At 35.8% G+C, this 21,638-nt stretch overlaps 4 protein-coding genes and 1 long non-coding RNA gene across 12 annotated transcripts; 2 read left to right on the top strand and 3 right to left on the bottom strand.

Annotated features, from left to right (window-relative positions):
- Positions 1-112: 112 nt before the first annotated feature.
- On the bottom strand, positions 113-970 carry LOC124218747 (uncharacterized). The gene is made up of 2 exons (XR_006883162.2): positions 863-970; positions 113-425 (listed from the first exon to the last, which is right to left on the bottom strand). It is a non-coding gene; the product is annotated as an uncharacterized lncRNA (long non-coding RNA).
- Positions 225-5,447, top strand: LOC124218724 (uncharacterized). Of its 3 annotated transcripts, XM_046625458.1 has the most exons (17): positions 225-360; positions 600-676; positions 747-1,089; positions 1,179-1,541; positions 1,695-1,977; positions 2,052-2,217; positions 2,312-2,454; positions 2,525-2,852; positions 2,970-3,163; positions 3,245-3,454; positions 3,572-3,842; positions 3,917-4,062; positions 4,149-4,242; positions 4,350-4,520; positions 4,604-4,799; positions 4,888-5,035; positions 5,120-5,447. In XM_046625458.1, the coding sequence occupies exons 1-17, from the start codon at positions 225-227 to the stop codon at positions 5,361-5,363; spliced, it is 3,513 nt and encodes a 1,170-aa protein (XP_046481414.1). In that variant the 3' UTR covers positions 5,364-5,447. The 3 variants fall into 3 exon arrangements, 2 of the variants coding, with proteins under 2 accessions (XP_046481414.1, XP_046481415.1); XR_011177085.1 differs by lacking the exon at positions 4,604-4,799 and having other exon boundaries at positions 4,936-5,035; positions 5,120-5,260; XM_046625459.2 differs by lacking the exons at positions 225-360; positions 600-676 and having other exon boundaries at positions 897-1,089; positions 1,184-1,541.
- A 1,295-nt stretch (positions 5,448-6,742) lies between these two features.
- On the bottom strand, positions 6,743-11,394 carry LOC124218727 (post-GPI attachment to proteins factor 6). 2 transcript variants are annotated; one of them, XM_046625463.2, is made up of 13 exons: positions 11,159-11,394; positions 10,590-10,761; positions 10,281-10,494; positions 10,018-10,145; positions 9,486-9,769; positions 9,095-9,402; positions 8,825-8,953; positions 8,518-8,723; positions 8,231-8,388; positions 7,866-8,098; positions 7,525-7,719; positions 7,195-7,335; positions 6,743-7,063 (listed from the first exon to the last, which is right to left on the bottom strand). In XM_046625463.2, the coding sequence occupies exons 1-13, from the start codon at positions 11,214-11,216 to the stop codon at positions 6,851-6,853; spliced, it is 2,439 nt and encodes an 812-aa protein (XP_046481419.1). In that variant the 5' UTR covers positions 11,217-11,394; the 3' UTR covers positions 6,743-6,850. The 2 variants fall into 2 exon arrangements, with proteins under 2 accessions (XP_046481419.1, XP_046481418.1); XM_046625462.2 differs by having other exon boundaries at positions 11,163-11,394.
- Positions 11,395-11,707: 313 nt separating this feature from the next.
- On the bottom strand, positions 11,708-14,685 carry LOC124218729 (Bardet-Biedl syndrome 1). 3 transcript variants are annotated; one of them, XM_069136452.1, is made up of 7 exons: positions 14,375-14,685; positions 13,939-14,128; positions 13,648-13,857; positions 13,268-13,584; positions 12,888-13,137; positions 12,644-12,823; positions 11,708-12,531 (listed from the first exon to the last, which is right to left on the bottom strand). In XM_069136452.1, the coding sequence occupies exons 1-7, from the start codon at positions 14,386-14,388 to the stop codon at positions 11,908-11,910; spliced, it is 1,785 nt and encodes a 594-aa protein (XP_068992553.1). In that variant the 5' UTR covers positions 14,389-14,685; the 3' UTR covers positions 11,708-11,907. The 3 variants fall into 3 exon arrangements, with proteins under 3 accessions (XP_068992553.1, XP_046481426.1, XP_068992554.1); XM_046625470.2 differs by having other exon boundaries at positions 13,939-14,116; positions 14,375-14,683; XM_069136453.1 differs by having other exon boundaries at positions 13,268-13,563; positions 14,375-14,680.
- Positions 14,686-15,583: 898 nt separating this feature from the next.
- Positions 15,584-21,312, top strand: Mfe2 (peroxisomal multifunctional enzyme type 2). Of its 3 annotated transcripts, XM_046625465.2 has the most exons (16): positions 15,584-15,756; positions 15,966-16,103; positions 16,269-16,421; positions 16,495-16,767; positions 16,881-16,997; positions 17,173-17,303; positions 17,385-17,450; positions 17,618-17,675; positions 17,781-17,944; positions 18,030-18,153; positions 18,289-18,464; positions 18,592-18,768; positions 18,929-19,046; positions 20,134-20,331; positions 20,406-20,503; positions 20,571-21,312. In XM_046625465.2, exons 1-16 carry the CDS (start codon positions 15,699-15,701, stop codon positions 20,688-20,690), a joined length of 2,169 nt encoding a protein of 722 aa, XP_046481421.1. In that variant the 5' UTR covers positions 15,584-15,698; the 3' UTR covers positions 20,691-21,312. The 3 variants fall into 3 exon arrangements, with proteins under 3 accessions (XP_046481421.1, XP_046481423.1, XP_046481422.1); XM_046625467.2 differs by lacking the exons at positions 15,584-15,756; positions 15,966-16,103; positions 16,269-16,421; ... (8 more) ...; positions 18,592-18,768; positions 18,929-19,046 and adding an exon at positions 19,309-19,546; XM_046625466.2 differs by lacking the exons at positions 15,584-15,756; positions 15,966-16,103; positions 16,269-16,421; ... (8 more) ...; positions 18,592-18,768; positions 18,929-19,046 and adding an exon at positions 19,313-19,542.
- The last annotated feature ends 326 nt before the right edge of the window (positions 21,313-21,638 follow it).

Genomic DNA, 21,638 nt, shown 5'->3' with positions numbered 1-21,638 from the left:
ATACCGGCTGGCACGTAACAGGTATAAGACAAATCGTGTAATAAATTACATGTTGATTTCGATCACATGAACATTTTCGGTAGGGTAGAATATCCACGTTTTTGGCAAACTACACAATTTTTCCACAATCTGGACTAGTCAGTTTCAGACGTTTTTAGTCTATTTATTGATATTAGGGTGTCATGATTAAGTTTGCAAATAGTTTTTAGTTCTGGTTACTCGCAATGTTGGGGAAACGAGATACTCCAAATGAAATTGAGAAAGCAACTGAAAGAATTAAGAAAATGGAAAAACCTCCGGCTGATCCGCACAGAGAGTATCTGGATATGGACACTGATGAAGAAGAGTTTGGAAAACCAGGTTTACCAATTTATTATAAATCCTAAATCCAGGACGATAGTATGATGACCAAAACTGGATCATTCCTAGAATAGAAAATTCGTTTCTGTAGAAAAAAGTTAGGTCTGGTTTTCAATGAAGAAAATCCTGCTCAGCCTTTTGCATCATCGTTTATTATAAGTTAAAATTCTTGAAACATTGTGTTTTTTATTTAAGAAAATCAAAGATTGAATACATTACGAAAAAATGATGGATTATAGAAACACCGGAACCGGAGGAAGAGCCACCACCAGAACCAGAAAAGCCAGTATTTACAGACCAAGAGCTACAACAGCTTGTGAGTGGTTGTATTGACACAATGACGAGTGTCGGAGGCTCACGAACTTACATTTCTTCAAAAATTTTAGGAACAATATACGAAAGACTTCACTGTTCTACCTGCATTAGATGCCTCGGATTGGAATGAAAACTGCTGTAAAGTGATTCGGGAATTTTTTCAAGATCCAACAAATATTATACTGACTATTTTCTACGATGTCGATGTATTGAAAGCTCTCCTTGATTTTCCATTCAATGCCATCGAAGGTCTCACCTACTTTCTTAGATCACCGTGGCAGATTTATACACCTGAAAATTTTCACTCCACCATTAAATTTGGCAGTATTAGTGGAAGCATTGAAAATTGTGTGCTGAAAATTCTGGAAAATGCTTACGCACTTGGTATATTCAACAGCAAAGACTGGCCATCCGGTATCCTTGATTATTTCATACTTTTCTTTAGGATTCAGGCCTTTGAAACGAGTCGAATTTTTTCCATACATTATTTCCACGTACTGCAGTCCAGAGGAACAATATTTTCACCAATACTCACGATCTGCTGACAAAATTAACCGATACAACATATAAATTGATGGGACTCACTATTTTGTATGTTCCAAAAGAAGGAATGGATCTTAAAGCAATTCGAAAAGTTGAGGACGAAGATCATTTTGTGCTGGTTGCTGCCGATGATGAATCGAATGAAAGAGCGTGGGAGGATACTGGAAAGTTTGATGAAGCCAAAGAAGAGGGGGAATTACTGGGCAGATTAGAAACTGTAGCCAATTTCTGGATTCGACAAATTAGGGAAGCAATCGCTGATCAAAACCCTGCCAGCAAGTTGGCACGAGTTACAGATGAATTAACTTTCTGGAATTACAGATGCAAGTTAATAATTTATAAAAGTGAATTTATTGAGACTTAAAATGACTTTTTTTTGGCTATTGAGGGAAAGTCGCTTATGAAACATTATACGTTATACATACACAATTTATATGGTGTCTACTGTTTCATTGATAAATATTTCTTTAATACAGATGATAATTTACGCGGGCTTCAATCTCAGCTGCAACATGACGCCATTATTTCCATTGTTAGAAAATTAGAGAACGTTAAATTTACAAGTATCAGACAATTCTATGATCTGAATAAAAGTGTACAGAGCTCAATTGACGAAGCTGTTTCCAACATCAATTATCTTAATCTATTATCTGATCCCTGTAAGTCGTTAGCAATTCCTGAAATACAGGATGAACAAATTACCGAGATCTTGCATTTGATCGGATACATTTGGCTTGAATCGCCATTTTTCAATACAAAGTAGGTGTCGTTGAAGAAAAATTGTGTTCCTCAATCGTTGATAGTTGATTTTTTGACTGATAATTTTACGACAGGGAAAAGATAGAAACTCTTTGTCAAGCTTTGAGTACTCAAATTGTCGGAGCGTGTAGAGAATCGATTGATTTGAAGACGATATTTCAAGGCGAAACGATAGAAAGCAAAAAAAAAGTTGAAGTATGCATCAGTTGTTGCGAAAAATATAAGAATATTTATGGCGAGGTGAGACTTATTATGCTAATTCAGTAACAAACAGAGCACAAAATATGCGCGAGCGTAAAAAATGAATGGGAAATAATTTATCCTTTGTTTCTAGCACGTCGAAATCATTTTTAATGTCAGCAGTGATAAAATCAGGTGGGAAGTCGACAGGGAAAATGTGTTCAATTGTGTGGATGCGTTCATTACACGGTGCCAAGACGTTATTGAAATTTGTGATACAATTGTTGTGTTCGGAAGGTAAAAAGCAACGCTATTCGCATGCTAAGCAAAGGATCAGTCAAATCAATTCGAATTCAAACCATTACAGATCCCCTAAATCCGTCAGTTTTGGCGGATCAAACGGAGCACGGTATGAAAGTGATTGTAAAAAGATGGAAAACATTTTTTATGAAAATTTGCGTGCTATCGAAAATGTCCAACACAAGATACTCGATGTCGCCGAAGCCACTTGGATAGAACACATAACTTTGTTTCGACATGAAATAATCGAGCTTGAAGTTATGGTTAAGAATCTTATTAACAGTATCTTTGACGATACAAATTGCATCAAAGAAAGTATCGAAGCACTTTATATCTTACAACGGTACAATCAGCGTGAATGTGTCAATGAACTTCTGCATCTGAAGTTGGTGGATGTGAGTTTATGTTATACACATCGTCTCTACTGAAAATCCATTTGTAGAATGTATGTATCATAGGATTTTTGTTTAGAAAGTTCAACGTCGCTAATGAATTTGCATCGATATTCACAGATTTGGACGATTTTTGATAAGGAAATACAACAGTGTAAGCAAGATATTGTAGACCATAGCCAAGAGTACCATCCTCTGACTCCATATTATTCAGGACGAGCGTCTATGTTGCGAATACGACAAACTAGACTTATGTCGCATCAAACTACTTTGATCGATGCTTCCGATTGGCTTGGAGACTGTGACGCTCAAATGTAATCCATTTTTATTCAGTTATCCACAGATTCGTAGACTAGTAGATTTCTAGGATTTATTCATGTAATCAATTATTGCAGACCTGTATTGAGAAATTATAAAAAGTTAGTGTCAGCCATTGCGAATGAGGAAAAGCTGTTGTTTGACGAGTGGGAAAAAATGATTAGCGATGAAAAAAGTCTGACTAGTATTTTTGGGGAGCCGCTTTTACGTCGAATTAAATCAAAATTTGGACCGATTGAAGTGAATATGGATTACCACCTTTTGGACACGTTGGAAGAATCGAAAGTGTAAATATTTGAACAGGAAGTAATGAACTAAAGGATTTTCTTTCTGCATCAGAATCCAGAACAAACATTGTGTAGTATAATATCATGTTTGTTACAGTTGCTTAAAATATTTTTTAGATGGATTTCGTTGAATTTTGAAGTTAAACCGTCGTTAAAAAAGTTATTGACTAAGTTGGTGACCATAAAATTACGATACGAAGGAGCGGTGTTATTGTGCAGAAGTTACAACAGAACTTTTGAACGCATTTCAAATAACGACGAACGTTTGTTGTTCAGTGAGCTTTTGAAAAATCTGGACAATTGTATAATATCTGGTTTTGATAAAATTACATGGAATTCCCCAGATGTTGAGAAATTCTATGCAGATTCTACTGTGGAAATATTGAACGTATGGACCGTATCAATAAGAGCATACTGATACTGATAATTAACAAAAACTGACGAATTAATTACTAATTTCAGCTTGAAGAGTTTTTTGGATTATACGAAAAGGCTAATTTACGAATCGATTGTTACTTTGAAGAAGTCGCTCACGTAAAATTTCTCCAAGCTTCTGACAATGTTACTTATCAAGTGAACGATTTTTCCACTGCTTTGGAAACTCAGAAGTGTGTACAGTCAGACCTTACTTCATTTGTTACAAACCTCCTTAAAAGTATTATAAATACTTTACGACATCGTTTTTTTTAACCAGGGCAGAGGGAATGTGCAAAGTTACAAAATCTTGTAATAATATTCTGCGATTATTAACAGGAATGAGAGAAGGTTTTGAAATAGATTTTGAGGAGGTAAATTAATTTTAACGTTTTCTCAATTATCGTTATCTGTGTACGAACGATACGGAAAATCGTAAAAATGTAACGATAATATTCTGAGATACACAATATTTGTTCAGGTAATACAGCATTGGAACAAGTTTATTGAAGCTAAAGATTTGAAATTGAAAGAATCGCTTTGTTTAGCTGTGATAAATTCATTACGATCTACCTTGAGATTAATTAGAGGGGATGGAATCAATATCGGCAAAGCTTTGTTCCGAGTCAAAGTTGATTATATCGGTGACGAGGTAAATTCATTGTCTGTATGTTATTGTAACATTGGAAAAATAAGAAAGCAGGAATAGTTCAGCTAACTTTTATCGTTTCGCAGTTAGTTATTCCCGAAGACATTGACAAGATAGAAGAAACATTCAATAATACATTCAATTCTTTAGTAAACGTTATAAAACCATTAGAATTGCTCTCGAAAAAGTTAAACCTCGATGTTCGCAATGATGCTACAAAATTGTGGAAATCGATCGAACGGGATGATTCTTGTATAAATTTACAGGAAGAAATCAATTCAGGTGAATTTCATACGGTTGTTTTTAAAAACAGAAGACATCATTTTTGTCACGTTATTATTATCGTGTTATGAGATTTTTTAATTTGCAGAACTTAAAGATTTAAAAACATCACTAATGATGTACATAAATTCTACAGAATGTTTTAAGGAAGTATCAGTGATCGACGTCGCGCAAATTGTTCAGTATTACGCGGCAAATGAGCCAAGCAGAGAAATACTTGAAAAAGATATAAGGCGGTAAATTGACTATGCAGTTTATTGACGATTCCGTTATTACTTACAACTAAAAATTGCAGGAGTAATGTAAAGTTACGTTTTCAGATGTACAAAATTGGCAGATTCTATCGAAAACCATGGAAACGAGGTGTTGATTAATTTTTTAGAGTTGGATATGAAAGACGCGAAACTGAAACTGATTGAGAAATGTGAATCTTGGCGAGAAATATTGTTTATAGAACTGAGCAAAGTCATTGTAGCAGAAAAGAAGTTCTCTGCTGCTACGCCAACTCCGCCGGAAGAATTGAGTTTGTGCAGTTACGTAGCGAGTGACGATAACGATTCTTAAAGTGTACGTAAAATATTTTATCAATTTATGTATTGGAAACTTTCAAAGTTATATTGCGACAAATAAACTGAGGGTGCACGTGAAGTCAAACACTTTTTTAATGTTAATTCAAGATTATATTTGTATTTTCATATATTAAAAAAAGACAGGTAATTCATTTTCTACAATATTATGTAAACAAGTGGCACCATTCCAAGCTAGGAAGTTTTAAATACTGACAAATGAAGTATATTTAGAGGTAACTATTTTTTTTTTTAAAGCATATATTGGTTGATCAGATCCTAATATAAGATGACGAATTTTAAACTCTACTTAAAAGGTACGCAGTATAAGATTTTCACAGACAGTTGTGACGTGGTCTTTTTTAATTAAAAATAACAACCATCCTTATCTTTGTTTCACTTGTGTATATATTTTTTATTATATTCGTATGGCAAGTAAAAAGATTATTTTGCATAGCAGAATTGGAATAAAAGAGAGAGATCAATATTCAGACTTGAAAACTCATAATTAAAATTGACTTTGATCAATTGATATTACGTAAGAGTATATGTAAATGAAGAGAATAATCATAGTATCGGTTTGAGCTTTGCTTTGCCTAATGCGATTCAAGTTTCGAATCAACAATATATATAGTAAACAATAAACAATACTGGATTTCTAAAAATAACTGCTCTTTCCTTTTTTGAATAGCGTGACAAATCGTAGCTTGAGTTTTGTCTGGGCAATATTTAAGAAAATTATTTTTTATTATCCTAACTATACTTAGCGTCATGGTATTTGTTCTTGCGGACTTAGTTAAATGCATTTATTATCAGTCGAGTGGAACTGTAATCGTAATCTTATTTACTTTCCATAGCTTCCTATTACGCCAAAGTTATTTGATTATTAACGATAAATTTAAATGGATTTCTTGAAAATACACTTTTGTTTAAACGTACGGTTACATACGCGACGCATACAATGCAATCTATTTATCATTGTAGTCGTACAATTTTTTTATTTTTTCTACGATTGACCCTGTTTCATTAATGATACAAATGAAAATTTGTCGCAGGTAGATAATGTTTCTGTGCGTTCTAAAGAAATAAAATTTTTTACAACGCTGAATCAATCAACAAGCTACGGTATCCTTAATAACGTGTGAATCTTAAAACAAATTCAACAGAGCATAGTTATGTATGTATGTAATATAAATATCTATTCTAGTAATAGTACCTTTGCACAGAGTAATAAGTTTAACGTTGCACCATATTCCTTTTACATCTAGATATTAAATTGTTTCAATAAATTCTAATATTACTAAGTAACTTTCTTTTTTTGTTATATATATATAGAAACTAAGTGAGATGTTTTTCCTTAGCATTGAATTAAAAATATGATCTCCGATATCGAAGTATTTTTAAATTATAATTCAGCTCGTAAAACGAACCCGAACATCTTTTTGGCACATAATCAATTACTCTCAGATTAAATCCTATACATCTCTATGACGTGTCACTTTCGACAGTCAGTAACTTTTCACCATCCGCTTTTACTGTGAATACCGGACTCTGGGCCAAGTCTTTATAATCCATTAACTCACTGTCCGAGCTGCTCGTATCGTTTATTGATATTTCAAGTGGTTCTGGTTCCGCACTGTTTGGCAATAAGAATAACAGCGATAGGGCTATAACAGCGTGCCACACGCTGTGCACATACTGTAAAAATGGGAAAATTGAATTAGGAGAAAATTTTTATGATTTTTAAAATCTTTCGAACAATATACAGCCAGTAAACTTCTGCAAAATTCAATGGTTATCTATTTTGTAGTTTTTATTTTTCAACTTACTTGGTAATTGGATTCCGTTTCAACTAGAGCAAACAGGAGTAACCCGATCGTAGCTAGTGACAAACCGATTATCAGTTTTACAACCTCTTTAGGACGCTGTCGCTGTTTATACTTGTAGCATCGACAGGCAAAAGCTGCAATCTTTATAAAAAAAAAAAAAAAGCACGAAAACTTGTAGACATATGTTTTATAAGATAGGTTTTAATTAGAAGAACTAGTACAATAAGTTGACTGCAAGATTAGTCGTTAGACAAGTTCATATTGTATTGTACACAATTATTCATCTATAAATGAGAGTTTTACGGTAAGTTTTAATGCAGTTATACTCACTGGAATTGTCGCACCCATTGCTAAGGGTACTAAAATGCTGGTTAATCCTGTTCTATCCATCTCGACGCAAAATGCGATAACAAGTACACCGATCATGTGAAAAAACGACACATATTTTGTAGGTAATTTTGCCATCGAGACGAGAGTCACCCAGAATGCCAGAATGCTTGAGAAGAAGTCACTGTACTGCAAAACCTGAGGCAATGATAAAAAAAAAACATATTTTTCAAATGGCATAAAAAATTGTTGCAAGTTTTTTCTTCTAACATTGAGCGTCCAGTTGGCAAGTAACTTTTGCAATATATTTATCAGAAGTATTCAATGAGGAGAAAAATCTTCACCTCATATTTAACCGCGCAGTAGGTCATGAATTGCTGATCGCATGCATGATAAAGCGAGGAGAATATCATGGTGGCTAAGTAGACCAGTGCTTCTGTATAGAGGCCTCGTTTGATGGCCAAATAAATGGCCGGTATAAAAAATCCGTTACTTAATGTAAGCAGGAGAGTTGTAAGCACTATGAATGCCTTTGGATCTGCGTGCGTCGAGTCTGTACAACCCCAGCCTTTGTAACCTAGGGCAAAAAGAACGAACCAATAAACAGATTATGGAGGCCATAGAGTTGCTTGTGCAAACTTACGAGGTATACCGATGAAAAAGAACGTAACTGAATGATTCGAGTACATCGCTAATGTGATGCAATTACCTCCGAAACAGTTGCAGGAAGTATAATACAGCAGTCCTCTCTTTGTCTCTTGGCAAATTCCGTGATTACCGCATGAATGAACTCCAGGGAAGACGCATTGCCGTGTTTTTATGTCTACGGATACAAGTATTTCCTCCATTGTGCATGGAGCTTTCCTTCTAAATTAGATAAACAAATTTTTAACACGTATATTTCAACTGATCAATACTTGCATAGTTTTATCATTACTTTAGAAATTATGATGGCGATAATAATAATGATGGTGATGATCATAATAATATAATTACCCCTCGGTATAACATTTAGCTTGCATTGCTACATGCCAAACATCTGATTCTGGATAGGGAATTAATAAAGCGGATACTTTTTTTCCATAAGATGACAAGTTCATGAACATATTTTGGTTCCGGCACACTATTTCTCCATCGATACGATCGGGTACTCGACCCTTGCGAATGCAAACTTCAACAAGGACGAGCTGATCGGATATTTGCTGCGAAAATGAATCGTAAGGAGTAAACGCGATTTTCTTCGATTGATACATTTCGTTGACATGAACAGTAACGATCAAAATATTTCGTTGGTAATTCTTACCTTGTTCATCTCCAGACGAATCTCGATGCTGAGAGTACCTCCGATGTCAATAAATGGCATAATATCAAACTGCGTAACGACTGGGTAATAATCCGTAAGCATTACCCACGACGTTAACCATTCTCTACCCTGAAAACAAACTTGGCCTATTGCAACCTGTTTTCACAGTTCAAATCTTGTTCTGAATTGATTCAAATGAAATGAATTTTTAAAAATTCATTGTACAAGGGAGACGAAAACATTTATAAATAAAATTTTTATAGTAGGTACCTGGAGTAAATAAACGCTTGAGAATGGCTGAGAATGTTTTATTCTGGCTAGTTGAAACCTTGGTATGCAAGGATCGTCTCTGGCATTATCATCGTCCGGTAAAACGAACTGGTCCTTGGATGGTCTCATGCTATCGTAATTAAGTGTTGAATTGTTATAAAAAATCTGGTGAAGCAGAGGCTGTTTTTTCGACGATTTCAATCGGTCCTCTTTATTTTTTACTCGGAGCTGATTCAATGCCTCGGAAAACGATGGCGCATCCAGATACTGCTTCATAAACGATTTGTCCAGCATTCGTATAGGACATTCTGGTGAAAGATTTACAGTTACAAAGGATTATTGTAATAAGATCAGCTCCTGAAATAACAACATCACTTGCTTTTCGACTTACCCGAAATGCTCACCATGACATTGAAATCTATAACACTGCCCGAAATGACTAACAAATAATAGTAACTTTCTTGGTACGGCGAGAGAACAGTAAACGTGTAGGAATCACTGATTGTTAAATTGCCGATTGAGCTGGGGTGCGACTCGTTGTAAATTGGTATCGTCCGTCCCTTGAGTGCCAGGCCTTTTATGCAGGGTGTATTGGAGTCGTGATAAGCTCGCAGAGTAAAATTACAGCCCCATATATGAACGCGAAAATGCCACGTACTCGATGGTATGTAGATTCTGTATGATAATAATATGTAAGAATAAGACTAGGGTGTTATTCAATTTGCCTCTCTAAAGTTATGTGAAAATTGTGGAGTGTCATTTCAGCAAAACTTCACACCTACCAAACTATTTGAATACGCATAGATAGAAAAACAGTCAAAAGAACTGTTAAAAACCATTGATAACAAAGTGTTGGCTTAGTTTTAACCGACGAAAAGGAACATGACTTTCTCTTTAGTCTTTTTTTTTTGCCTAATACTTGCTTGTAATATGACATTGGCTCGTTGGTGTGCAGAAATTTTTGTGTGCCGATCGGTATGTCTTGAATGCCGCTGATCTGTGTCCATATAGCGACGGAGCCCAAAGTGTAACGGCATTTATGTCCCAGACCCTAAAACGTGATACATATTGATATATATACATTACGCGATATATATTTATTGTAATATTTGACTTCGATGACGAGTAAAACGAGACGGCAAGACAGAGTTGAACAGATAATGGTGAATAATGCAACTGCATTTACTTGCTGCTGAACTTTCTTATCCCAATGGGAAAGGTATCCAGTCACAAACCAATCTCCAGGTTCCGGTCCGTAAACTGGTATAGTAGCCGTTACTTTTGGCTCGAAAGTAGTCATCATTGATACCGATATAGTGTCGTTACGGTACAAATGCATGTTAGCAGGAAACGAAGCATTATCCACCGACATTACGGGGTAACTGCCAGATTTCAGGTGCCTGAAAACCGTGCAAAACCATGATTTATACAGTTATACTAAGCGAATGTTTTATTCGCATTAAGGGAATTTAATATTTCTCTCCTGGATACTTACAGGTGCACCTTTCGAGACGGACAATGTAAATTATCCGTAAAGGCTGCAAATTGCCAGGTGGCTCTAAAAACTTCTTTCGGTACTGTGTAATGGAACGTCGTTACGTCCCCATAGCTTTTAAACGGATGTAAAGTTCCTTCCTGACTGGCCTCAGGTAACATGCATCGAATATCTAAGGAATGATGCAAGTATTAATAATGATGATAATGTCGCTATGAAACAAACGTATCATCAGTATTAGAAAGTAATTGGCTACTTCATTGACAATAATTGATGCATTTACGTGTACAATTACTTATAGAATAAAAGAAAAATCCAGCGTGAAATTGATTTCATTGGTAAATCAAATAAATGATGAAAAAATAACATATATATTAGAGTGTTGTTTGAGATGATATGATCAGGCGAGTGAATTGATTGTGGTGAAAATATTGAAATAATAAAATTGGCTCACTGCAAGTAGTCATAATGTATACACACACACACACACGCATGTATGGTGTATTAAAATCGAATACGATCCAAAATTTATTTACCCTAATGTTATATACATATACCTATATACGTACTTACCGCGGACGAAGAAATGTGCCAGAACGTAAATGATTTGTAAGCAAATAAATACATTTCGACTTGTTAAAATATATTTGGATCGCATAACTCGTCTTAGACATAGAAGATCTGTTTTGATCTGTTCGATTTTTACTGTGCCGGATCTGGCATTTTTCCCCTACTATTTGGCTGCACTGTATGCGCTTTTCGCTTCTGCCCTTCCCACGAATGGATGACTACAAATGTCAACATTCTTTGTTAAAGTGTGTTTGTGAATGGATAAGCAAACGAACGACTGCGCAACCCAAAATCTGCGCGTGCGCGAGACTCACGCACGTGTAGATAGATATGCAAATATAGTAACGCGCAGGACGATCGTTTTCGAATTTAAAATTTCGAACGCTTAGAATTAATTCTGTCCTTTGCAAAATTGATGTAGATTTTTTACCAACAGCATTTAACAAAGTTTATAATAGATCAAAATGGAAAAGAATAAACTCAGGTATTATCAAATGGAGATCTGTCGTCTAATTTCGAATGTATATCGTTTTATTTATATACATGATTCAATAACTGATAATCGGAATAATGAATAATTTTATATGTACATAAATACACACTGTATGTGTTATTACTTCCAAATAATTATCGTCAATCTCTTTAATTTCTCTTATCTTCCGAAAAACTGACGTGAACGGAATTCATTGAACATATTTATCATAACTTTGCACGTAAGTATAATAAAACAGTCAGGAAAATAATAAATTTAAGCCTGAATTTCTTCTTCAACTGCCGGCAGTATAATGCTCGTTAATGCTACAGGTTTTACTCTACCCTTTTTGCAGCAAAGTATCTTCACTTTTCCAGATATCATGCTTCGTGGACTCGCTTTGACTATCACGGGTATAGGAACCGTACTTGGAAGTAGCGGTAGATTAAGAACCCTTGGTTTCACATCGGCATTTTCGCCACGGCAAACAATGAACAACCCCGTATCGGACAGAGCATCAGAAACGTTAGTAACGCAAATTTTGATCATGTAGTCTGGTCCCAACCCGAGAACACTGGCATCGATGATGACTGGACTAGGTCCAGAATCTTGATTCGTAGTAAGTTCGTCGACAGCTTTTTTAGCCGTGTGTAATCTGAGTCTTGCTAACCCTCGGTGAAACGTATCATGAATCTTAACAGCCTCTGATCTCTCTCTGATCGTTTGTTCGACAAATAATCTCGTCTTTTTTGGTATCGTGAAACGGCTGCCAAAGTTCGGCAGCATTTCCGGTGCAACATATGTGCTGAAATCCGCGGTCCTTTTTAGTATGCGGACGTTCAAACCACCGCCAACTGTTACCATAGTCATTGCACGTTCTTCTTGTCCCATTCTACCGTACTATGAAGTGATAAAGTGATAAAGTTATCATTGGTTACAGCTGGGAAAACGAGTTCAAAACTTTTAATATCGAACATAAACCACCCGTTAACGGATATATGTATAAAATCACCTTCATAGCGGATACGGCTTCCATTGTATTTATGGTGTCGACGTGGTGTTTCCCGTCATAAATCCTAACTCCGAATCTAGCCACGCTCACAGCAAGCAGCGAAAGTCCTCGTTGCGGCACCGGGAGCCCTACCAAGTCCAAAGGAATATTTGGCAGTTGGATTTTCCACAATCGAGCACCCTTGCGAAGAAAAATACCAGACATTTCGTCAAATGAAAATTGAAGTTTTATCTTGCTCTTCTACCTTTTTCGAAAAACCCCAGAGGCTTCCATCCATCACAGCCACGGCGGCACCTTCTCCTGGCAAAATTGACAACGAAACTGCCGGCGCTGGTAATTTGGACCACAGTTTTGAGGCAGAGCCTCTTTTGACTGCTCCCAACTTTCCGTCTCTTCCTACGGCAACGACTCGACTCTCCTTGGCCCAAAGTCCCGTGCCTACTAACGCAACTGGGGACCATCCCAACTGGAGTCTATCAATAACTGTAAATGCTCTGCGATATGTAATGCATGCAGGTGTTAAACTGTGTTTAATTTTTGAGAGTTGAATTTTTTTTTAATGTATATTTTGAAAATATGGATTTACGTTTTGTTTTATATTCAGTTTATTGAGCAACCGCTTACCTCGTGTCTAGAACTAAAATTTGACCAGATTCTGTACCGATCAGAAGATAACTACTGGCTACGTTGTTCCAAGAGTCTTTACGGATTGTTGCAATAGTTGTAGCGACACCAGGTCTTGTCAAAGGAACTCTACGATACTGTTCGACAAAACTTGGTCTGAGATTAGATTCCATTCCTAGAAGTTTCAAAGTTCTTGGTGATAATACAGACGCGCCATGCTCTTTTAATAACGTTTCCAAGTCCTCTGTCAGTACCAGTATGTTCGGATCATCTTCTAATCCAGCCCTGTGCCAAATCTGTAAACGAAAAAGTGACTTCTAAGCGGTGATGAAGCCGAATGATCGAGTCCTAATTACGTCCCCAAATGTTCATTTACGTACTTCTCTTTCCTCTGCATGAGCCTCCATCGGAGGTAAACAGTATTTGAAATAGGGCCTCATGTTTTTATAAACGTAAACGCTCGAGCCAGCAGCAACGGCCAATGCACCAGATCCGTGTTCTCCATTCTCAGAGTAAAATCCGACGAGACCAGATGGAGAGTCTCCAAGATTGTGTTGACTTATCAGATCGCCACCCTTGTAAACTCGGATCTACATAGACCGTAATGAAATATTAATAAGTCGAACTCAGTCGATGGAAAATTATTTAACTGAAAAAATACATCTGCCTGCCTTGGCCGAGTTAGTAGTTGCTGTTCCCAAATCCGCGCAAACTAATCTTGGGTCTCCTTCTCCGCAGACATCGAGTATTTCGAGACCTCCTGATAAAACGTATAGACGAGCTTCAGGCTCCCATACAGCTTCCAGCCATCGACTTCCCCCCAAACCAGTTGCAGCTGGTCGATCGTCGCTGAAATTAATACTTTCAAGTTTCGAAAAGAATATTTTTTTTCTTTCAATTTGTTTGGAAACGAGATAATCAATCGTTGAACTTGTCAAAAACGTAGTTTATTGTTTCGATCCTATGATTAAATGCAGGATAGTATATTATTAGTGACAAAAATTTGACGCTACGAAAGTGTTGCGAAATACACGGTTAAATAGTTCTTTTCATGAAAATCATATTACACAACGAGCAACACTACTGACTTCGTTCGAATACACATACCTAAGGGCAGTCATGTTTATACACCGAGAGATTTTTTTTTAATTTCAAGTCGTTTTATCTTCTTCGCTTCTGGTTCCTGAGAGATCATTTCGTGAACAAAACATTCTACATTGAACACATCGGATTACACTACTCTATGTACGAATGTTTGGACTTCTGTCGCTATGGGGACTTGAATGACCGCGTATTTGGCCTTGCGCGTGTACCACTAGAGGTGTGTGCATGCAAATATGAATTCACTGCACGTATAATCGGAGCTGAAAGCTTCATTTCGATCTTCAACCAATGCGTTTGGTAACTCGTCGAATCTGGAGTTCTTTGAAATTTACCTTGATATTTCACAAAACTTTATACTTTGAGAACTATGGTGTCTTCTTGTCTTTAATGGTGTGGAGAATTGTAAACGAAAAAAATCACTGACCTAAGTACCAAAGCAAGTTCTTTTAGGTACCACAAAAGGTATTGAACGGAAAATCGTACTAATTCAATTTGTCTTATGGAGGAAGTGATCATCCGGCAACATATAACATAACTCTCTTTCCAAGTACCAAGCTACAAAATACAGCTCATTCAGAATTAGAAGAATAAATTACCCATATTAAGGATTTTTCATTAATTCTGTATAAAATATAAAAGATTTAGCCTAGCATTTTTACCTTTAAAATTTCACGTAATGAATTTCGAATCAAACCTATAAGTTTCGAATTTTTGTAAAACGCAACCAATTCAACGAATCACGAGATGATGCAGCATCTATCCGTCACTTTTTGATATGAATATAAATTAAAACACGAATTTTCAGTGGCTTTATGTATCTACTTAGTCCCTCAACTACTGCAAATCAAAATCATATTTATGACATGCGTTAATTGGTTTATGATTATTCCATTCCTTACCATTCCCGACATTTGGTCAACTATTAACGATTTACTAATTTACAGTCAAAGGAAATTGTTCTGGAAAACTTTTGCATGTCAGCCACAGCTCACCAAGTTTAGTTTTGAGAGAATCAAATTTATCTTGAATGGATGATTGTCCGCTTCCGCGTTGCGAACGTTGAATTTACCGCGCTAATTTGTGATTAAACATGGCTTACTCCGCCGGTTTCTAGGATTTCTAGCTAAGGATTTACATATGATGTTTCCCATGAGTTCATTCTGAGTATATTCGGAGCTCATCTGTGAGCTTTATACTACATCTATGGTTGATCAGAACGAACTTTGACCGTCCGTCAAATGCATTCAAGCTCCGCCGGGTTCGCCGAGTCATCAGAGGTGTTGTTCCACTGATCCTCGCATCGTCAAGTTGATTTTGACGTCTCACGATGCCTGAAGAACTCCGTTTTGACGGTCGTGTAGTTATAGTCACCGGTGCCGGTGCAGGTAAATTGTATAAAGTGCATTCTAGGTTAGAGACAAAATATTTATTTACACAACAAAAATCGTCGTACCGTTAAATTCTCTTAAGCGGTAGTTGTTCAATTTTTATTCATTTCGCCTTTTTTCAATTCAGTCTCGTTTGTGACATTGTTAGCTTTTCTCTTATTTTTTAAATATTTGTCGCCTTGTTCAATTATAATAAATTCGTTCAGGTCTGGGAAGGGCTTACGCTCTTTTATTTGGATCAAGAGGTGCCAGTATTGTCGTTAATGATCTAGGAGGTGGACGACATGGAGATGGAAGTAGCAGTAGTGTCGCAGATTCTGTTGTCAAAGAAATCCGACAAAATGGTTCGAATTTATATTCATTTAGTGCTGGTATTGTTGTAAGCATTTGTTAATATTAAAGTGTTGAGCTAGGACAGTCTCAACTCTGCTTCACCATTCGCTTGTTTTTTTTCTGCTAATAAGATGATGGAGTAAAAGTACAAACAATTAATCAAACCGGATTTTCAGGTGGAAAAGCTGTTGCCAATTACGACTCTGTCGTTGAAGGTCATAAAATTGTGGATACAGCAATTAAAACTTTTGGGCGTATTGACATTGTTGTGAACAATGCTGGTATTTTGCGTGATAAATCGTTTGCTAAAATATCCGACCAAGATTGGGGTGTGTATTAAATTAACAATTCAGTACGTGAAGAGGTAAAACTTGACTGAAACTTCATGAAACAATCTTTCAGACCTAATCCACAACGTTCATGTCAAAGGAGCATTCAAAACGACTCAAGCTGCTTGGCCGTATTTTAAAAAACAAAAATATGGCCGTGTTATCGTTACGTCCAGCAATAGTGGACTTTACGGAAATTTTGGTCAAGCTAATTACAGTGCTGCCAAAATGGGGCTGGTAGGATTTGCCAATACTTTGGCTATCGAAGGGAACAGTTCTAACATCTACACCAATGTAATTGTGCCAACAGCCGCTTCTCGGCTCACGGAAGATATTCTTCCACCAGGTTTGAAATTTTTCGACTTATGTATTCGGTTGATAATCACAGTATTCTTTGTTCATTTATCTAAATTGTACCAGTTATTCCAATTTTCGTTTCTCAATTGACCTTTATTCCAGATTTTTTTAAGGAATTGAAACCTGAGCTGATTGCACCTGTTGTTGCATGGCTTTGTCATGAGAATTGTTCCGAAAATGGATCTATTATCGAAGCAGCTGTTGGCTGGGCTGGAAAGTGTATGTTACAGTTTTTTTGATGGATAAAAATTGGATTGTATGACTTACATTTTATACGTAATAGACAGTTATAATATCTAAGTGAGACAGAAACTTCAGATAATATATTCTGGCTATCGTCATTCGTTTACACATTCAATTTTATTACTAAAATTGCGACAATCAACTTCTTCAGGTCATTTAATTCGCTCGGCTGGTTGCAATTTGAGAAAAAAGATGTCTGACGCCGTTACTCCAGAAGATGCCAGAGACAATTGGGCAGCTGTTACTGACATGACTAAAGCGAAACGCTGTGAATCTATACAAGTAATTAGTATCAATAAATGAGCATGGTTATATTTGCTCTAGTAATTATTATATTAATCTAATATTTCATTTTCAACAAAGGAAGCCTCAATGGAAGTATTTGAGGTATTGAAGGAGTTGCAAGAAAATTCGTCCCAACAGAAATCTGCAAGTATTTTCAGTTTGGAAATTTAATATAATCATGCATTTCTGTTTTCAGTGAAAAATTTTAGCTATCGTATTGAAATCAAAATGTTGAGAAAAATTTTTCTCAAAATAGCTAAACCATAAAATTTGTACCAATGTTAAGACCGATGAAAAATTTTTTCATATAGGATGCAGTTCTGAAACACACCTACGATTTTCGAAACACCATTCTTTATGCTATTGGAGGTACGAAGTAAATTGAGTAATTATTTTTTTTCTGTATGATATAAAATCTCTACGATAAAGAATGCAATTAAAAAGACTCTTGTAACAATCTATTTCAACTTACAGTCGGAGCTACAACCGAATACTCATCAGATATGCTTTATTTGTACGAGAATCACAGTAAATTTGCTGTTCTGCCGACTTACTTTGTTCTCTTTGGACCCAATGCGCTCATTTCTTCATCGATACTTGACGATGTACCATATGGAATACAAGTAGATCCTTCCAGGGTATGTAGTTTGGATCAAACATTCCATTCACAAGCATATCAGAGAAATATGGTGTGAACGTTCATTTATTTTTACCTTATTTTAGACACTGCATGGGGAACAATATCTCGAAATTCTAAAACCCATACCGTCAGAAGCGAGTGTTGAAACACGCTTCAAGATTATTGATGTTCTCGATAAAGGATCAGGAGCTGTTATAATAATGCAAGGTCTGTATTGAGAGAAAAACGATCATGTTTCACAATTTATGCTTCGCACCTTTTGAGAAAGTTCGTTAGGTGATTTGTGAGATTTCTAAGTCGTCGTGCTAGTAATAAATGTTGAATATTAAAAAATTTTCACAGGTGATACCATAGATGCTGCAACTGGTGAAAAATTGGCCACTGCGCAACTCTCTGCATTTGCCATTGGTGCAGGTGGTTTCGGAGGAAAGAGAAGTTGTCCCGGTATCATTCCGACCGAACCTGCCCCCAGCAGGAAACCAGATATTTCAAAAATCCAAAAAACTTCTATTGATCAAGTAATCCAATTTTTCTATTTCACTCAGTTGCTATAGCCTTCCATGTTAGGTTCTAACTACTGTTCTGTTGCTAGAATTAGGAGGATTATTGCTAGTTTTGTCGAGTACTGATTATTTTTTTCAACAGGCGGCTGTGTATCGTTTGAGTGGGGACTTTAATCCTCTCCACATAGATTCGTCGGTTTCTTCTCTTGGCGGGTATGAAAAACCAATTCTACACGGTTTGTGCTCTCTTGGATTCTCCACACGTCATGTTCTCGATACCTATGCTCACGAAAGTCCAGATTTCTTCAAAGCAATTAAGGTATTACAAAACTTTCTTCAAAATTGGCTAGCAATTAAAGCCGGTAAAGTTTTGTACAGTATAATTGGAAAGTCTAATGATGTTGAAGACGAAAATAGATGCCTGAGGTCATAGGTACATATTATGTATTCATTTATTTATTAACTGTTTTCACTTGTAGGTTCGATTTTCTAACCCAGTCATTCCTGGTCAAACATTGCGCACTGACATGTGGAGGAATGGTAATCGAATACATTTCGAAACAACGGTTTTGGAAAACAACAAGAAAGTTATTACAGGTAATTCAAATGTTGTTAAAGTTGACGCAGTTTTAATGACTATAAAATTGCGTCCAATTCTCCCAGTTTTACAACAATACGCAATTCTCATTAAACACGTTTTTTTTTTTCCAATTGTTTTCTTTACACGTGTATAGCAAAATGACGAAGATTTTGATCTTCGTAACTCCAGGGTTATTCCTTGCGTTCTCAATCTTTCACGATACCAAATAATTACCTAACTCCTCCCATTTATAAAAAGAAAAGTGCTTATGATATTCTACACCAAGGCCACGGCACGACAGTCGGCCGCCATCTTTAGCAAGATTAGAAACTAGTCGGAATCGCCTCGTTGTAGCTATAACATCGATATTTTCGAGCTAAACTTTCTCACGTAAATTCGGAAAGCACAAAAAAACAACACGAGATATCATCGGTTTACGATCGTTTTATTGATATTTCGTCAATTTATATACAATTCCAGTCATTGCTGCAGCCGAGACGTGTTCGTGACTTGGTAGGTAAAGAAACATTCTTCTATCTATTCGTTTAATAAATTTCTTGTCGTTTCTACGCTTTTTCCGCGCTGTTACGCCCTGTGAGCGTAAAAATTGCCTTATCGCGAAATATAATATCATATGTCGCTTCTTCGTAATCCTATAAACGAAAACGCAAGGATGGTAATTTGCTGCCCTCCCTATTTCGTTGATTTACGTCAGTGCTTCAATGAAGCTTTGCTGGCTCACAATAGGTGTAAAGTTCTCTAGGCTTGTAGTCAATTCATGCTATTGTTAAAAATGTGCGAAATGCTATGATAACACTGATGATTGCTGGGGATTGGATTAATATGTAAATACATATTTTTTATTTAAATCATTTTCCATGTTTTACTTTTTAAGTCTATATCATATGTACAAATTTTGTAATTTTGAATAGATATTTATCCGGGCCCTGATGATTACAATAGTAATAATACTTCACAAGTGACTATAAATCATATAACATACTGAAAGGATTTGCTGACACTTCCAAAATAAACTAGGCATGGAATTAATGGAAGCACTGTTGGTTCGATTTGTCATTAATAATTGATTTATTACTTTCTTAGGTGCTTACATTGATCTGAAAGCTGTAAAAATGCAGCCTATTCAACCCGCATTGTGTTCAGCCGAAGAAAATTTAGAATCTGATGCAGTTTTTGCAGCTATTGCTGATCATGTCAAAGCGCATCCAGATCAAGTAAAAAAAATAAATGGTATATTTGTATACAATATTACAAGTTCTGGGCAAAATAAGGCACAATGGAGTGAGTTAATTTCTTCTCTATGTCATGAATAAAAAATAGAACAGGGTTCAGTTTTAAATAAATCGTTCTTTCAGCCCTTGATTTAAAGAAAGCTGAAGTTTATAAAGGAGAACCGAAATCTGGAAAGTCTGATACAACTTTAACCATTGAAGATAAAGATATGGTTGAAATTGTAAGTATATTTGAAGAAGTATTGCAAATCAATGATTCTTAAACGATTTTTTTCCCACTATTTCCAGGCACTTGGTAAATTGAATCCACAAGTGGCTTTCATGCGTGGTAAATTGAAGATTAAGGGAAACATCATGTTAACACAAAAGTTGAAGACACTGCTCGACGCTAACAGAGCTAAGCTATAGTTTTCAATACAATTTTAACATCACAATTGTATTGTTACATCAATTTAGATGATTTTTTTCCTACCAAGTACTTCAATTTCATCTTCCCAACTAGTTATTTAGTAATAATGAATAGTGTTTAGATATTTTCAATATTTTAGCAAACGCAAAATTGCTCTGGGCATGCTCTGGTAGGCCATGAAATTTCACAATAGTGAAAAAATATAGAAATTGTTTATATTTTAAAACGATATGCATTTATAATTCCAAGGTTGATTATTCATGGGTCAAAAACTGTTATTCCTTCTTACTAATTCCTGTTGTCAACTGCTAGAATTTATCGATATAGTACAGAATATTCAACAGATGTGATGCGTCACTTTTTGTCTGCTCGAATTTTTTCGTACAAAATGACTTTCGTAATATAAGGCAAAAAAATTATGTGAAACAAATTATTAACATATTATTACCGTTACAATAGATGGTAGTTGACAGATGTATTATAATCATGTAAATAACGTGTTTTGTGGGCTGAATGGTGAGTCAAGTTGAAAATTTGACTGTTTAATTTGTATATTTTTCATACCTATACGTTATTACTACTGGCGGGATGATGGGCGTTCAATAAATATTTACATTCTTATATTACCTTGACAATTTTTCCAACTTTCATACGCACTTCATACTTTCAATATATTTTATTTTGGCATATAAAAAATTATCGTCGCTTACTCGGATATTTTTTATTTAGAGCAACTGTGATCCTGGAAATCTAGGAGTTTAAAAGTATAAACGGGCGTTCTCCTCAACTCGATCCAGAATTGCGAAAAAGACTTTTAATACCAGGGACTTGCAAACCAAAAATTATCCTTATGTATCTCATTATTTGCTTATGTAAATTTTATTACAGTTTAAGTATCAAATATTCGCGCTGCTTTCGACAGATTAGCAAAATATGGTGGCGACATC

Source organism: Neodiprion pinetum, chromosome 5 (assembly GCF_021155775.2).
Source record: "Neodiprion pinetum isolate iyNeoPine1 chromosome 5, iyNeoPine1.2, whole genome shotgun sequence".
NCBI lineage: Eukaryota > Metazoa > Arthropoda > Insecta > Hymenoptera > Diprionidae > Neodiprion > Neodiprion pinetum.
This window is presented reverse-complemented; position numbering and strand designations above follow the sequence as displayed.